Source organism: Theobroma umbraticum, unplaced genomic scaffold (genome assembly GCF_002168275.2).
Source record: "Theobroma umbraticum cultivar Fairchild unplaced genomic scaffold, ASM216827v3 scaffold_67.0, whole genome shotgun sequence".
Classification (NCBI taxonomy): domain Eukaryota; kingdom Viridiplantae; phylum Streptophyta; class Magnoliopsida; order Malvales; family Malvaceae; genus Theobroma; species Theobroma umbraticum.
The window spans coordinates 8,067,356-8,084,096 of record NW_018397262.1 but is presented as its reverse complement, the minus strand read 5'-3'; the positions used below and the strand labels follow the sequence as shown (position 1 = coordinate 8,084,096).

The following is a 16,741-nucleotide window of genomic DNA, read 5'->3' as shown; positions in this document are numbered from 1 at the left end:
CAGAGGACTTGATCTTTCAATCTCAAGAAGTATACTGCTTCTTTCCAAGCAGATAAACAAGTTTCGTCCTATCTATTGTTGCCGGCTTTTAATGCCTAAGAATATGCAACCACCGTTGATGGCTAAAGATGAGAAGGGAACTGTGCATTGATGCTCTCAACAACTTAAAATAAATTCATCCTTTCCCTCTCAAATTTTTCTTGTGACTTTCAAATTGGCTTTTACTGTTTCCAAGCTTGTCATTGGAGGGAAGAAACTTACAAAATTTGACTAGGTTTTGCAATGGCCGAGGGAGTCAACTGACTCTCCCTAGGAGACGGAGAAATCATGGAACATTGTGTTCCTATGCCAGCTCCTCAGCGATCCGACAGACAACTTTATTTGTCACCAAACCAACCCACATGGCATCCACATATTCAACCCCTTTTCGATCATTCATGCACGACACGTGTTATCTTAACATATGGTTAACAAGATCCTGCAAGCATGTCACAGACAAAAATGAACAACGGTATCCCGGAAGTAAGGATAGGATTTCAGAAAATGGGTTTCAATCCAATTTCTGACACCTCTCAGAATTGCAGTTTCTGTTTATAAGTGACTCCCAGGGAAGATACATCAAAGGGTTTCTCTTGCATCTTTATATATGTGGTGTGTGCACATGTTATATGTCACGGAATCATTAATTTTTTTAAAATAATTTAATTTAATAAAATATATAATACTCACATTTATAAGTTTTTTAAACTTTTTATTTGATCGATGTGAGATTGAAATACATTATCTACTTGTGTGATATTTTTTCTATTTAATTTGGTGACATTCTTGTCACCTCATTCAATCTAATGGTATTTTCATCACAGTCAATCACTTTGCTTGTCTCTTTTTTTAAAATGCTTGATACGAGTTAAGTTTAAATCGAGTTAATTTTAATATCATTTTATCATGAGATCATTTTTTCTTTTTAAATTTCTGTGACATTTTTTTCATTCAATTCGGTGATGTTTTCGTCACAATCAACTACTTTATCTATCTTTTTTAAAAATATTTGAAATGAATCAAATCTATATCAAGTTCATTCTAATATCACTTTATCACGAAATTATTATTTTTTTAAAAAAAATTAACTTAATAAAATATGTAACGCTCATAATTATAACATTTTAAAATCTCTTTACCTACTCAACGTGAGAGATTGAAATATATTACCTAATTTTGAAGCATTAAGCGTGACATTGCGCATGTAGTTTGTTGATTCCATCTTTGGGATGGAAAAGCAGTTTCCAGGCTGACTTACACCACTTTGGGTGTGTGAGGGGTGTCAAAGACCGCAAGACAAGGTGCTTAAGCTGTCAGCCCGTGACAAGTGCTGAGATTTGCCATAAACATAGATTAACTTGGTAAAAAGATGGAGAGCAACAGGTTCTGAAAAGACAAACCAGCATTGTTGAGGTTGTCTCATTCACCATCTTCTTCTGTCTAGCAGAACAATTTTGTGAGGTTGACACCCCCATTTGGTGGGTCCTTGTAATAATATTTCCTAACCCAAACTGGACTTAGATGAATACATCTACAAATCTGTGTCTAGAAACAGGATTTAACTCCGCAATTCACGCGAAAATAATTACCTCTAAACAAAGCTGGTGAGAAAGACTTTACAACCAAAGGCATTGCTCATACTTCAGCACTCTGCAGGTCCCATCAACCATCAATCCATTAACGGATGTGGTTGACATGATCTCTTATCCACTTGACATTCTAACTATATCTAAATGTGATTATCTTTCTTCTTATGTTAGAGAGAAAGCAAGACCATACCCTGATTTCTAATCAATATTTTCTACCACCATTCTTGAGAAGATAATTCATCTACAGTTAGTTATAATAACCATTTCTTGGTTTGGTTTCTGCAAAAAAATGGAGGAAAGAAACTGAAAGGTAAGAACAAAACAGTTGTATGAACTTGCAGTGTACTTGAACTAATGAACCACTTTCCAAATCCAACCTAGTCAACCCACATCAGGCTGAAATACATAAAGGGGACTGATTCAACGGTACATGTTACAAAGAAGCAAGAAGAGAGAATGAAATCTTAAAACATGTCAGTCGGAAAAAATGATTGATACGTATGTTTTACAGGATGCTGACGCTATTACCTCATTCACTCATACCATCACAGTGGAATGCGGGGATAGATGTTTGCAATAAGATGAGCAGAGGGGGGGAGAGGTGAGGAAATGGCTAGTGTACCATTATCATTCATAAAATGTAATAGAAAGTAAAAAGGAAAATCTGAAGAAGTATCAATTGTATAACTGCAACTTGTCCTCTTGATTACAGTCAGGATGTCAACCTGCATTAATACCAACATATCATGAAAAAGCATTAACTGATAGCCAAAAGTGTACAAAGGATAGTATGACAGACAAAATAACATATCCATTATGATTTCAGCATACCATAAGAATTACTGCTTACAAGAATTTACACTACCAGATAATGGAGGAATAAACACATTGCTTATAGGTATATCTAGAATAAAAGACAATTCAACGCATGAGGATGAAGGCATCATAATTTTACTGAGAAGAATTCCATGCATGGGGAGTTTCTAAATGGTGTACAAATTATGGCTAGTTCTGTTAAGGCAAACTACGCATGCTATATACTTGAATTCTCTTTCTATTTGACAGAATCAATAGTGTTGGATTGTTTCTATTTTATAAGTAACTGACCTTAAATTTACAGGGTTCTCCTCGAGGTCACTTTCATTTTCAGTCACCAGAAGTTAGTAAAGTACTCTCATCTACATGCCTTGGACTGAGAGTTTTATCGTCATATGCCTATGCAACACTGAAGCAACTGCTGCAGAGATTTTACAATGTAAACTCTGTCACAAACCATGCTAGACAAGCTAATCAATCAATTTAAAGTTACCGGGATACCAGATCTAGCTTACCAAAGGCTTGTTGAACTTATAAACTGAATTTCACTTCAAAACCTCCTGAATAATTTCACTTCAAAACCTCCTGAAGAATTTCAGGAAAAACTAGCATATTAGACTTCTTGAACCATATGATGAGACCAATCCGTTGCTCTGATTCCCATGTTAGTGAAGTAGACAGAATTTCAGGTCAACCTTGCGTTCAGATTTCCCGCAAACCCCTTCAGCAGCAACCAAGGCTTATGGCTTTTGTAGTCAGAGCATCATTCCAAAACCTCTTGAGTAGTTTCAGAGAACTAGGATATTAGATTGCTTAAAGTTGATTAGAGACCAATCTGCTACAGGAATTCCGTACTAGTAAAGGAAGCTTTAAGGCATGTTATCAATGCTTTTCATATTTCTTTGCGAACTCCTTGAGTAGCAACCTCTGACGAAATGCCAAATATTTATCTAAACTAGTTCCGGCCCACTGCTGGCAAAAGCATTCATCAGTTGGAACCAATGAACCAAGAGGAAATGGCCCCTTTGGAGCCTTCTTTAGGGAAACCAAGAACTGGTGGCGGGGTCGAATTCTCTGATCCAATGATAAGCTCAAGTACATGGGATATTTAGTCAAGGAGTGCACCTCATTATTAAGTTCATTGACCAAGTACATGTATTTAGGCTTTAGATTGTCCTCCAGAGACAGAGATAACACCTACAGACAAATTCAAGATGTTAGAGAAAAAAGAATTTTCTGTGTTTTCATGCACTTACAAAAAAATGAACTAACCTGTGTAAGACTAGTCAAGACTTTTAAGATATCAGAATTATGCATCCCAATGCTTCTTAGGAAATTTATCCTGGGCAATAATCCGCCATCAATGCTGTAATGAAGAAGCTGGGGATGTTTTCTTACCATCTTCACAATACTATCTCTGGGTGCTCCTAACTCCTTTGAGAGAAACATATAGCGAGTATTCCATGATATGTCAATCCGCTGAACTAGAATCTGAGGGCTCAGCTGCACAACTTTACCTAAATCATTTTCTTTAATACCAACCTCCTCAATCAAGTATCTTACTGTGGGTTTTAATGAATTCTCAACACTATATGAAAACAGAGAAGGTGCAGAAGCAATTATCCGCCCTATTCGGGGATTTGGAACCCCCAGACCTATTAAAAAAGCCACATGGGACTTCAAGTTGTTCTCCACTGTGTATTCTAGAATCTGTGGTTGTCTCAAAAGTATTCTTCTAATGTCTCCCTGCTTCACACCAACACTCAACAAGTAGTCCAACCTTTCCCGAGCAGAACACACATTGATTTGAAGAGAAGGCATGTGTCTCTCATACATTTGGATAAAATGTGATTCTTTAAGCCCAAATGTACTTAGGTAATCGAGAAGAGGGAACCATTTTTCATCCAAATCAATTTCATCTGCCAGCCATTGATATCTGTTTTCTCGAGATGTCTTCGACACCAGCTGCAATGAAAGAAAACATATAAAGCTCCTTTTACACCATTGGTACAAGTAATAGCAAACTTTGACAGGTTTTCTTACCTTTCCTCCTCCACTTTTACCAAAGGAACCAACTTCCTTCATTTGGTTAGAAGGATGATAAAAATTTCGTACACTGCTCTTCTTCAGAACATTATTACCTTTTCTGACATCGATTCTGTCTTCAGCAACGACAAGACCGTGTCTCAATTTCAATCCTTTTGACCCATGGTGTTGTTCATGCGGTCTTTGGTTTCCTACATGAATAAATGAATCTTCTTTGTTAAACTCCTCTAAAGACTGTCAAATGTTGTGACAAGCTCGCAAGCATACCTTCTTTACTGCTTCCCTTCTGTGATTTAAATTTCTTGCCATTAACATTGAATGCATGAGTTTCAGCAAAGTCATCCTGAAATGCAAATATCCATAGTTACAACCCGAAAACATAAGCTCAATTGTTCAACTACTAAAATCAAAGCAAAAAAGGCTTGCTAGTCAACAATTATCTTAACATCAAGGTACATACAGTAAAAAGAAACTGATGGGTCATTTTCTACAATCCTAAAAAGCTCATACCATATAGCAAATCACTCGTTTTTATTACAAAGATCGCATCTTGAACAACCAATTGCACTTCTTTCTAACTATAGCTTCTACCCAAATATATTATTTTCAGCAATTAAACATATAAGCAAGAAAGCGTGACTGTAGAGTAAACTTACATTCATCAACCAATCATCTCCTTGCATATCATCGTCTTCATCAAATTCTTCATCTTCTTCCCCCTCCTCCTCCTCCTCAGTATCATAAGGATTAACCGTTTGACCGTACCTCGACTTCTTATTAGACTTGAGAATTTTGGGATTAGAGTGAGTTGACAATAGCGCCAAGAACTTCCCTCTCTTGAGGCTTTCTCCACTGCTCAAAGCAAAACCCGAATTCAAAGAAGAAGAGGGAGAGGGAGAAGGAGAAGGAGAAGGAGAGAAGAGAATTGAACAGAAATGATTGAAATTGTGAAGAGACAAAGCTGCCATTTTTAGGATAAAGAGAAAGAAAAGAACACACTGAAAAACCCCAGAAAAGAGAAGGGAGTATATACTGGAAAAACTTTATCTGGTAGCTATGGCTGTCGATGAGAGCTGAGGTTTTACTGGGGTTTTTAGTCAGACGAGATTTTTTTTTGTTCTAAACGCTCAAGAGTGCTGTCGTTTTATGTGGTTAGAAACTTGGCGCGGACGTGGCCCAACTAAAACTGGTCGTTACGATTTTCCTTCCTGCTTTAACAACCAGACGCTGAAAATGAATCCTATCACTCCGCCATGGAAGCTTCACTTTGCGCTTCTTATTCACTCAAGCTACCCCCTATCTCAACACCCACAGTCACAAAGTATCCAAATCCGACAGTCAAGTTCAATTGCAACAGAACATGCAAAACTTTGACAGGAAAGAATCAACGGCTGATGACAATCAACGTTCCTGCTGCTTCCATTCATGATGTTTCAGCCGTAGCTGGTCCTGCCCGTGTCGATATTACATGGCAAATTGTTGTTGGAGCTATAGGTTAGCTTATGTCTACCTATGTTGAATGATGTTAGTTTACTACTGTTTAATGTAATGTTTGTTGTTTACTGTTTTTGCAGCTGGGGTTACCCCTTTCATTGTTGCAGGCATTGAATTCAGCAAAAGAATTGTTAGTGAAACAATTTTAAGCAATCTTTATTTGACTAATAACAAGTTTGAAACTTATGAAGTATACTGTTTAGTGTATGTATGTATGATTTATGTAAGTCATAAATGCTTTGGAAGTTTTTGTCTGTCTGTGCAGGCATGTGATTTGATTTTTTGTTTTCGTTGATTTTATTGATCGTAGATTGCACAAAGAAGATGTGAAGAATGTGGGGGCTTAGGGCTTGTTTTCAGGGACAACGATTATTTCAAATGCCCTGGATGTGGTATGCCTTCTTAATTAGCTATTTTAATTGCTTTGTTGGTGTTGGAAAGCTATCCTGTCAACTGATTTATCAATCTTTGTGCCTAATTCTATTCTCTGCTGGCAGGTGGGTTTCTTCCATGGCAGTCATGGAAAAGATTCTTCACTGGTTAAAGCTCCTTTGAATTCATCTCTCAGTGTCACAAGATTACCAATAGGTAATAGTTCAGTTTCAGGTATATAGTTTCAGTGTAGAATCTGTGTATAAAGAGGTTGAAAACTTGAAAGCCAAGTGATTTCAACTGGTACGAGGAGGAAAAGCTGTAAAAACACTCCTGCATATCGACTCTTGTAAGATACATGATTTCTGGATAATGTGCTTCAGTTTTAAAGTGTAGCTGGCTAGCAGCAAGAGGAGAATTACTTTCTCTTTGCATTATCTGATACTTGCTAAACATAGCTTCGGAATGAACCAAATCAATAATCTGGTTTCCGGCAGACATGTTTCTTTTCAGCCGTTTAGCTAACAACTAAATAGATGGTTTTGGATTCAATTGGTTAACAAAACAGAGTGCCTGGATTGTTATCTCTGGTCCAGTTCTTCCAGGTCGAAATTCGAGTGCCATAATTTGATCAGAATTCTCATGTTCTGGAAGCTTCAACATCAGCAATTTGTGTATGTACTGATAAGTAGAATGAATCAGATTACTCCAGTTTCAAAAGAATTAAATTTAGATTCAGATGTGCATACTTGAACTCAAATCTGCAGACAATAAGAAATGAGGAGAAATGTTTCATCAGAGAATTTAAACATATAGTTTGATTGAAAACAACCACTTCACCTTTACCATCTCAGTAATTTGAAGAATCCTGAGATATCTTCCAATGCCTAATTTTAGAAAAGTGAAGACCCCCCAGTCTAGTCCATGTTCAAAGTTTTCTGGTCTTCCTGTTCTTCCATATTCTGCCAGTCTCCTTCCATGCATATCATATATATCACAACAATGACTGCAACAATGCTTACCCTGGCCCCTTTGAATCTGTCATCCCTTTTTTCCCTGTTGAATCATGCACATTTAACCTTCTCTAGAGCTCATGTCTTGACTCTGAAAATATATATCCCTGTCACTATCTTTTTCCAGTGCAAGCATTCTAGGCCAGTTCCATAGCATGTTTCACCATATTCACTGTACCGCCAACTCTCTTATCTCTTTTTCCGAGGAAATATATAATTCCGACAGACCTGATAATTTTGCACACGTCATTCTACACGTAAACCACCCATTATAATGATTTAACAAAATTCCTTTCCAAGTTCACTTAGTTAGGTTGCATTTATTAGTCAACTTCCTCATATGGTTAAATGCATGACTTTGAACCCAAAGAAATCAACACCAAAGACCAAACTTTTGCTTAATCCTCTTTGGTTTTTTATTGGCACCAAAAGTCTTGTAAAATGATTCCCTTTGAAAATCAATCACCCTTAAGGAAGAATCCAAGTAGACTTTGCTAGAAGGATGCTGGTTTTTTGGGCTATCTGTCTAGGTGTAGACAGTGCAGAAAGGTTTGACCTGCTATGTATATAAATATTTTGATGTAACCATATGAAAAATGATTTCCTCTATAAATTTGTTTGGCTGAATATATTTTGATTTGGACATGAAAATTCCTTCTCATAATAAAGGTTTGAAGATTGCAGAATTGACTTTTGGGTACAAGGACCATGCTGCTTGATGGCTGGATTTTGGAGCTATGGCTTCAAATTAGAAGACTTTTTATCTTAACATTACGTGAACACCTACGTATGTCTTTTATTATACTTAAATAAATTTTTAAATTTTAATTTATTTTTAAATAAATTCTTAATTTTAATAACAACTTTGACCATCTTGATATTTTATACCTACGTAATATATGATTTAATTAAACTATCGTAATTAATTGATCAAATATCACGTGATGTAAATATAAATCATAATATTTTGATAACAACATATAAATAAATTAAAATTATTGCATCAATGTGACATAAAGCTGATGAAAATCCTCACCACACATCGAATACCATATATATTAAACAATCATATCTGACTAGCAGGGGCAAACACTGAGCAAATTTGAAAGGAGTTCAACAAGGTTTGCTTACTGATGCAGCCTTTCCAAAAAGCTTCCTGTTTTTTGGACATTGACATAACAAAAGAGCCCAATTTTGCAAAGACTACTACTCATCAGGACAAAGGAGGGAAAGACAGAATTTAGTTAAAACAGGTTTGGAAACACAACACAACGCGGCTTATCTTTGGAGGTCGGCAAAGGAAAAAAACATGGGGTTACATCGAGAAGTCAACCTTCCTAGTGTGTTTTCATGTCTGATGCGTACTACAAACAATTTGGTTCTCAGCATAGAAGAACAACGCAGCACTTCATTTGATAGCATAGAAAACCAACTGACAACACACCTCGCTATTATTCTATGTAGAGGTTAAAGCTTTAGGTTAGTTTTTATGTTAGTTGTGGAGTTAGTATAGTGTTGCACTCTTGCTTTTAATTAAGATTCCAAAAGGATTTAAGAAGCAAGGAGAGGTAGGTTATGTAATAATTCTCCCATGCTCTAGATTCCCTTCTGCATCTGTGCAGAAGTAGTCAAAGGCAGCTTATCCTTTCGGACGTCACATGGAAATTTGGGTTGGATTCTAAAATGGGGTTTGCCTTAAAAAAATTATGAACCTGTTACCTGATGAGATTATAGGGTATGGCTGCTTGCCATTGTTTGACTTCTTAAATTATGATGCAAATTTCTTGTTATTGTCCCTCACATGGTAGCATGCAAGTTAAGATTGATAATGTAAGAAGGTACGCTGTACACTTTAAGCATATGACAATTTGTTGGAGACCGGAGAGGAAGGCGAGGAGAAACCTCTCTCTTCTTCGTTACAGTGGGCTTAAACCGTGTGGGGCCTTTTTCTTGCATGCTGGAAGGGGCCATCCTAACCTTTTTTTACCGAAAAACAAGTCCTGTTTCTACTTTTTTTTCATCAGTCAACTTTCCAAAAAGTGTCTCCTGAGAGAACAATGAGACTGAAATACCCTGGTCCCCATTCCAGCTAAAATGTTTCTTCATTGGCCATCCTGAGTTTTTTGACAGTTAACTTGAATTACTTTAAAAGACTTCAAAGACTATGAAACGAGTAACATCTGCACAGAAAACTGATACATGCATGGAATTTTCTGTGTATGCATTCATCAATTTTTTTGTGTAAGGGGAGGTGGAACACATGGTAATAGCATCAAACTGCCTCATACCATCTCATTGTCGTTACATAAGAAAAGTAAGAACTGGTTTAAAATCCTTGAAATGTGTATCATGAAATGCATGATAATCAATGTAATCATTTGTATTCATGAATGATTAGTGGTGTAATCTAATGGCACATGTTTTTAAATTGTTTTCTTTGTAGATATGGTAGCTCTCTTGGTATATTTCACATAATTTATTGATTTATTATAGACAAAATAATCTAGCATTGAATATGGTGATGTTAGCTACAAGGCCTTAGGTCTCTGCTAGACGTACGATACATGGTAACATATGACTCATACCTAAAAGAAGAAAATTGTAGAAGACTTTGACATTGTCAAATATATGTTCATGATTTGACTACAATTTGAAGACTCTATGCTAATATTCCAATAGAAAAGAATAGCTTTTTCAAATATATACTTAATTAAATGTTGATTATCTCACATAATCAAACAAAGAGATAAGGCTAATGGGTCATAATATTTTATTATACCACAACAGTTTATGGTGTAATAATATATGCTTGGTGCAGACTTTTATTGGTTGAGAGGGTCTTTTGGTCTTTTTAAATATTACAAAATTGGAGGTACAGGTACATCACGCAAAGAAAAAGACAATGAGATTGAATCTGAAGATGCTTGGATGACATTTGATCCATGTCATAGGTAAGGATCACATTACTTTCTGTCAATTTGTCAGTGGCAGTCATGTAATTTTCATAATGGAGGATGTCATTTGTTGACAAAGCTTTGTTATAAAGTGGAGGTTGATACACCTTGCAGGCTGCGGTCATGTTCTTGCAGTTCTAGATTCTCCTGAAAAATCTTTGAAAGCCAAAACTGAGCACCAAAAAATCTGAGGTTGGAAGGGGGAATCCAAGGAGGTATGGGAAAAAGAAATTCATAGTTGTGTTTTAGATTGAAACTGACAAGGGTCTTTGCTATATTCATTCACATGTTGGAAGTTCTTTTGGTGATTTTGTTTTATAATTTGTTGGCTTTGTTCTGGGAGTTTTTGGCTTCTTCTATATGATGAAAATGATGCGTTTCAGGTCACCAATGAGTTTTTTTTTTTTTTCAGCTGAATTTTCCTGCCAAGTTCCTGTCTTTTTTGGGCTTATATATAGTATGTGATAATGTGTTGGTGAAGGTATAACCTTTATGCTCAGGCTTATTAGAAACGATTTGAAAGCAATTGGCTTTTCTTCTTTCATCCCTGCTCTCATTTGTTTTATAAAAGATTTGATCATGGCTCTACAGAATCATGTCTGAGCTTGTCCCTGAAATCTCTCCCTCCCTCTCAGTAAAATGTAAAGTGAAAGAAATTCTATAGCTTGATCCTATCTAATAAATCTCTGCTTGCTTTGTCTTTTATTGCAGCAAAATTTGTTGTTAGGAATATCAGAAAAAGGTTTTCTTTTCTTCTTTATGTTCATTGTTTCCATCATCTATTCAAAAGGCAATAAGGTTTGCATCCCTATGTTAGCAGAGAACTGGTCGAAAACGGGTTCTGCAAAACTTTTACAGGCCTAGCTTGGTCGCATCTATGATGATTTCTGTCTTTCAATGAATAAACTGCTTGTTTCATTAAAGCTCCTATGTTAAGCTATTTTTTCTGTTTAAATGCTTACTGATACTGCGTCTTCGTGCTATTTTAATGGCAAGAGCACACGTCTCGGCAAAATACATGTTAAGGAAACATATTATGTTTAATGCTAAAGCATATTTTATGGAAAGATTTTCTGTGGTTTGAACTCAAAGTGGATACTATTATCATTTATAGCCTTTACTAGTTTGGTGGAAGATTTTATGTATATGGCACTTTGCCTACCCTGCCTACCCCATAAGTTACCTATCTTGCAATCATAAAATCTTCCGCACTAACTATGTTAGGTTTTGGCTGCTTAAAAGCTAAAGTGCTTTTGTCATTAAAGCAATGTCTTTGTTCATCTTGTTAAGCTTTTCAACTATGTTCTATATTTACTCTAGGACAGAGAACTTTTACTGTTGTCCATCTTAATCATGGCATGCGTGCCAGATTATTAGCGCATTTAGGGTCTTCCAGGTTGTGTGGTGATGTACTCGATGGTTGTCATCGCCATTGATCAGATTCTTTTAGGAAGATTCAATATGCTTTCGATGTTCCTTCCCATTTACTTTTTCATTTTTTGCCGCTTTTCCCTTTTTTCTTGTCTCATGTTGCAAAACAACCATTGATGCTTTTACAAGCCTTTCCACATTTACCATGAACAGAAGTATAAAGGAGGTGAAAAAAGGCATGTGAAATAAAAAGAGAGGATGTGGTGGAGTAGGAACTATAGAGGTCTGGGCTGTGAATTGTTTCCATGACACCCTACCCTATTACCTCAGTGATCTATGATTCTGCTGATATAAATGAAAAGATGGCATGTTTTAGATAAATTATTATCTGCTTTTCCATCATAAAATTCACCTTAAATTTCTGTCAAACCTGCTATGCAGAATACATCATCTCATTGATATGTCATCCATACCAAGCAGCAGGGTTCTGGAAAATGGCAGGATGATGTAACTTATTCATGACAAAGGAGCTGTCAGTTGAATTCTAAGGCATTTTATCAGAAAAGGTTTCCAGTGTTTCTATCTGCTGTTGTGTGTCAATTGGTAGCATTAAATCAGAGAAATTTGTCCAATGCAAACGTCTGAGAAACATAAAATTTCTGGTAAGTACTTTGACCAGCCAGTGCAAGAGCTGGAGTCCCATTGTTGGCCTCCCAACCAGAGTTTGGATCACTACCAGTCATGCTCTGATGATGGCGGCAATGGTCTGCAATATTCAGTTCAAAATTTGGAACAGTACTGCACCCTTGAATCATCATCTGGTATGCAGAACTCTTCTTCTACAGCCAGTTTCTCACCCAATGGAAGTCCTGTTTCACAGCCTAACTCGCAGTCTTACCCGTCGGACCTGCATCATTCCCCAGATAATGCATGTAGTTCTCCAGTAAGTGGTTCTTGTGTAACAGACAATGAGCATGACTTGAAGCACATGATAAGACAATTGGAAACTGCTATGCTAGGAACTGATTCAGATAATTTTGACATTTATGCTATCAACACTTCTGGTGGAGCCACTCAAATCTCCATAGAAGAAGAGAGGTGGAAGTACATGATGGAGATGATTGCCAGAGGGGACCTCAAAGAACTGCTTTGTGCTTGTGCCAAAGCTATAGACAATAATGATATGCATATGGCTGACTGGTTGATGACACAATTACGCCAAATGGTGTCAGTTTCAGGTGAACCAATACAACGTTTAGGAGCCTACATGTTGGAAGGGCTTGTTGCAAGGTTGGCCTCTTCAGGAAGTTCTATCTACAAAGCCCTAAGATGCAAAGAGCCTGCTAGTGCTGAATTGCTTTCATACATGCACATACTCTATGAAGTCTGTCCATACTTCAAGTTTGGGTATATGTCAGCAAATGGGGCAATTGCTGAAGCCATGAAAGACGAAAGCAGAGTGCATATAATTGACTTTCAGATTGCACAAGGAAGCCAATGGTTGACCCTAATCCATGCCCTCTCTGCTCGGCCTGGAGGACCTCCAAGCATTCGTATTACAGGCATTGATGATCCTACATCAGCTTATGCCAGAGGAGGAGGACTTGAAATAGTGGGGCAGAGACTACGCAAGCTTGCTGAGTCATGTAAGGTACCCTTTGAGTTCCATTCTGCTGCTATTTCTGGTACTGAGGTTCAACTTGAAAACCTTGGAATTCAACCTGGTGAAGCTATTGCTGTAAATTTTGCCATGACACTGCACCATATGCCGGATGAAAGTGTGGGCACTCAAAATCATCGGGACAGGCTGTTGAGGTTGGCAAAGAGTTTGTCTCCAAAGGTGGTGACTCTTGTTGAGCAAGAAGCCAATACCAATACTGCCCCATTCTTTCCCAGATTCTATGAAACGATGAATCATTATTTGGCAATCTTTGAATCAATTGATGTTACTCTGCCAAGGGAACACAAGGAGCGGATAAATGTTGAACAACACTGTCTGGCCCGGGAGATTGTCAACATTATAGCTTGTGAGGGGCCTGAGAGAGTAGAACGCCATGAGCTTTTGGGCAAGTGGAGATCGAGGTTTATCATGGCTGGCTTTACACCCAGTCCATTAAGCTCATTTGTCAATGCTACCATAAAAACTCTGCTGCAAAGCTACTGTGACAAATATACACTTGAAGAGAAAGATGGAGTTCTTTATCTTGGCTGGATGAATCGAGCTATAATCGCTTCTTGCGCATGGAGGTGCTAACCAAACAGCATTTTGTTGTTATTATTGTGTCAACCAAATAGAACCTTTATCTGAAATACGTTACGTTTCCTTTCTTTTTGGCATACATGACAGATAACTATGAAAATCAGCCCTTTATTTGATAAGAATATCCGTCCAGGGATGCAATGAGCAATTTGTACAACTGAAAGTGATTAATACTAGTTGTTAACTGTTTTTGTTGCAGCCTGTCTTGCATACGCGTTTTCACACATAATTATTCTTCAATTTTAGTTTGTAGTATGCTTTTTGTGGGAATGAAAGATGGGGTGCTGGCCCCTTTGGGTCAATTAGGCAGAAAATGTTCACATTTCAGTTGAAAACTATGACAAAACAGGGAAGTACAGCACAAGGGTTTTGTACAATCAAATATTCCAAGTTGGACTGTGGCCCTTCACGTCCAATCGAATCACACTCTTCATATACACCATCAATGGTATTGGAAATCCTCCCAGCGATCACCCTGCAAACTATCACAGCCCTCTTCAAGTTCTTCAGCTTGAAAGAAGCCATGCTGTCACTCACCTCCTCACTGCTTGTACTCAATCTAATCCCATTGTTCCTGGTGAATTCCATGTCGAATCTAGAATGGATTATCCTGCAGGCTCGACAACTGGGATCTTTACAAAGCTCAGACACTTGCTTCAGCTTCCTGCAGCAGCAGGCCATTGTGGTGCCATAGAACAGTAACAGCTCATTGCCATCCACCACGCTTCTTGGATGTCTCTTGTGTTGCTCGTAGGCTTTTCTCATAACCTTTTCTCTGTACTCCTCAAACCTTTCCAGAGCATCCATTGAGTTCTTCACTCTTAGCACCCTTTTGATCTTCCATGGTGGCTTTGAGGGGTCCACTGATGCTCTTTTAAATATCAACTCAATGATGTTTCTTGATGGATCACCAATGTTGAGCTCTGTTAAAAACATACCAGGATAAAATAGGATTAGCTTCAATTGCATGCAGAAATATACAAAATCCCATGACATGGGACAAATCAATTGGACCATAGCCTACATACATGATGGTGACTGGTTGGTAAGCTTTAAGGAAGTATTTTTCATTTTCCCTTTTTCAAGTCTTAACTTGAAATTATTCCTGACACAAAAATTAGGAATCATTTTTATCGTATTGTACACCAAGGGGTCCATCTTGCCTTTATTTTTAGCCATAAATTACTAGAATACAAAATTCATAATATTTCTTTAACTTTTCCATATTTGTTTTTCCCTATTTCTTTGACAGTAACTGCAAGCAATTAGAGTCTGTCATTTCTGCTACACAAGATTTACCACATTATCATTATAATCCCGGTTCTTTTGATATCTGAACTGCAGGCAGGAGAGTTGTAGAGGAACTGAGGTACTGAAAAAAGATTATATCTTGACTATGGAAAACTGACTCTTTCTCTTTACAACAGTTAAAAAGTTACAAACTAACCATTTCCATTAAGCTTTGGTGAAACTCTTACACCTACTATGAACTTTTCACGATAGCAGACAAACCTTTGAAGACTTAAACTAAAGATTGGAAACCTTAGCAAGAACATATGTTTGAAGAAAATGTGGCACAAATACTTACCATAAAACTGTGTTTTAGGATAGTTTGGCCTGAAAAGGGCTTCGTGAAATGGATTTCGAAGTTGATGAACAAGCTCCTTCTGCAAGCTCTCATGTCTAGAATCACACGCCTTTCGCCTACAGTAGTTTTCTGCCCGGCCAACCACATCAGTCAGCTTGCTTACACAGTTAACATTCTCCTTCAAAGACACCCAAGCTGCCTGCATTTCTCTCTTTAGTCTTTCCCTGACTTGGATTTCTTTCCAAGTTGTGAACTTAACAGGGAAGGGAGAGACACTTTTGAAACTTGACAGAATGCAGTGTCTTGCAGAATCCTACAATGGCAAAGTTATAGCATATGACGATGGTATGTTATCATTGTCAATGACAAAACTATAGCTTTCAGTTCTAAATTTGTCCTGAGATGGTAAAATTTTGTAGGTTCGAGTGGAGATATGGGCCACAACGTGGCTGAATACTTCCACAATCCCTGCCAAAGCAAAGACAAACTGGTGAATTCAAAGGGTTTTGGATTCTACCAACAGTGCATTTATAATGTCTACCCTACTCAAAATTAGAACCCAAATGTTGCATAACCTTCTGGATTTACTACAAGCCAACGGTGGGAAAGAAACATGAGTTTCATTCTTCAACAAATCCTTTCCTGATACTGATTTAGGTAGGTTTTCACCACTCTTTATCCCGATAATGAAAGGCAAGCAATAACTAGAAACATCTGTTCAGTCCAAAATAGACCTATCCCTTTGGCCAAGCTACCAACTTACTGACTTGAATTTGAATCAGAGCATGAAATTTACCTATGCAAGGAAAAAAAATATATCATTAAGACAAAGATTAACAGATTCCAAGATGTGAGAACTTGACATGTTATTGTTATAAGATGTTCTTTCCTAGATGGTTCACAATTCACATGCACCAATAACCTAATAGCTGCTAATGGATTCCCCAACAAGAGAAATTATAGTTTGTTTTGTCCTTTGTGTTCCAGTAAAGAAAACTAGGGGTGAGCGTCGGTCAGTTTCAGTTTCGAGAGAAATCAAAACTGCCTAAACCGAGCTTTCCTTATGATTGACCAAAACCGACCGGTCATAAGGAGAAACTGGTCAACTGAAACAGACTTTGATTTCGATCGGTTGGCAAGAGATGAACGGTGGCGAAGAGGAAGATGCTGGCACTGGCAGAAGAGTCACTGGAGACAGC

The 16,741-nt window shown here is 37.5% G+C and overlaps 4 protein-coding genes across 7 annotated transcripts; 2 read left to right on the top strand and 2 right to left on the bottom strand.

The window, feature by feature from the left end:
- Nucleotides 1-54: 54 nt before the first annotated feature.
- On the bottom strand, nt 55-5,614 carry LOC110419094 (Mitochondrial transcription termination factor family protein). 2 transcript variants are annotated; one of them, XM_021431979.2, is made up of 8 exons: nt 5,147-5,614; nt 4,758-4,833; nt 4,488-4,681; nt 3,717-4,409; nt 2,960-3,641; nt 2,736-2,865; nt 1,210-2,353; nt 55-478 (listed from the first exon to the last, which is right to left on the bottom strand). In XM_021431979.2, the coding sequence occupies exons 1-5, from the start codon at nt 5,456-5,458 to the stop codon at nt 3,327-3,329; spliced, it is 1,590 nt and encodes a 529-aa protein (XP_021287654.1). In that variant the 5' UTR covers nt 5,459-5,614; the 3' UTR covers nt 55-478; nt 1,210-2,353; nt 2,736-2,865; nt 2,960-3,326. The 2 variants fall into 2 exon arrangements, with proteins under 2 accessions (XP_021287654.1, XP_021287655.1); XM_021431980.2 differs by having other exon boundaries at nt 2,736-2,862.
- A 113-nt stretch (nt 5,615-5,727) lies between these two features.
- Nucleotides 5,728-6,839, top strand: LOC110419100 (uncharacterized). Of its 3 annotated transcripts, none has more exons than XM_089783995.1 (4): nt 5,728-5,984; nt 6,065-6,192; nt 6,295-6,376; nt 6,482-6,839. In XM_089783995.1, the coding sequence occupies exons 1-4, from the start codon at nt 5,744-5,746 to the stop codon at nt 6,526-6,528; spliced, it is 498 nt and encodes a 165-aa protein (XP_089640121.1). In that variant the 5' UTR covers nt 5,728-5,743; the 3' UTR covers nt 6,529-6,839. The 3 variants fall into 3 exon arrangements, with proteins under 3 accessions (XP_089640121.1, XP_021287664.1, XP_021287665.1); XM_021431989.2 differs by having other exon boundaries at nt 6,065-6,114; nt 6,482-6,824; XM_021431990.2 differs by lacking the exon at nt 6,482-6,839 and having other exon boundaries at nt 6,065-6,188; nt 6,295-6,378.
- A 3,598-nt stretch (nt 6,840-10,437) lies between these two features.
- LOC110419093 (scarecrow-like transcription factor PAT1) lies at nt 10,438-14,152 on the top strand. The gene is made up of 2 exons (XM_021431978.2): nt 10,438-10,538; nt 12,136-14,152. The coding sequence occupies exon 2, from the start codon at nt 12,326-12,328 to the stop codon at nt 13,946-13,948; it is 1,623 nt and encodes a 540-aa protein (XP_021287653.1). The 5' UTR covers nt 10,438-10,538; nt 12,136-12,325; the 3' UTR covers nt 13,949-14,152.
- Nucleotides 14,153-14,256: 104 nt separating this feature from the next.
- Nucleotides 14,257-16,106, bottom strand: LOC110419099 (uncharacterized). The gene is made up of 2 exons (XM_021431988.2): nt 15,543-16,106; nt 14,257-14,877 (listed from the first exon to the last, which is right to left on the bottom strand). The coding sequence occupies exons 1-2, from the start codon at nt 15,745-15,747 to the stop codon at nt 14,279-14,281; spliced, it is 804 nt and encodes a 267-aa protein (XP_021287663.1). The 5' UTR covers nt 15,748-16,106; the 3' UTR covers nt 14,257-14,278.
- Between the last annotated feature and the right edge of the window lie 635 nt (nt 16,107-16,741).

Coding starts and splice junctions, on each gene's coding strand:
- LOC110419094 (XM_021431979.2), bottom strand. CDS start 5,458: ATGGCAGCTTTGTCTCTTCACAATTTCAATCATTTCTGTTCAATTCTC. Junction 4,410..4,487: donor GTAAAAGTGGAGGAGGAAAG/GTAAGAAAACCT, acceptor CTTTCATTGCAG/CTGGTGTCGAAGACATCTCG. Junction 3,642..3,716: donor TCTTGACTAGTCTTACACAG/GTTAGTTCATTT, acceptor ATTTGTCTGTAG/GTGTTATCTCTGTCTCTGGA.
- LOC110419100 (XM_089783995.1), top strand. CDS start 5,744: ATGGAAGCTTCACTTTGCGCTTCTTATTCACTCAAGCTACCCCCTATC. Junction 5,985..6,064: donor AATTGTTGTTGGAGCTATAG/GTTAGCTTATGT, acceptor CTGTTTTTGCAG/CTGGGGTTACCCCTTTCATT. Junction 6,193..6,294: donor AAGTATACTGTTTAGTGTAT/GTATGTATGATT, acceptor TATTGATCGTAG/ATTGCACAAAGAAGATGTGA.
- LOC110419093 (XM_021431978.2), top strand. CDS start 12,326: ATGCAAACGTCTGAGAAACATAAAATTTCTGGTAAGTACTTTGACCAG.
- LOC110419099 (XM_021431988.2), bottom strand. CDS start 15,747: ATGCAGGCAGCTTGGGTGTCTTTGAAGGAGAATGTTAACTGTGTAAGC. Junction 14,878..15,542: donor TCCTAAAACACAGTTTTATG/GTAAGTATTTGT, acceptor TGTTTTTAACAG/AGCTCAACATTGGTGATCCA.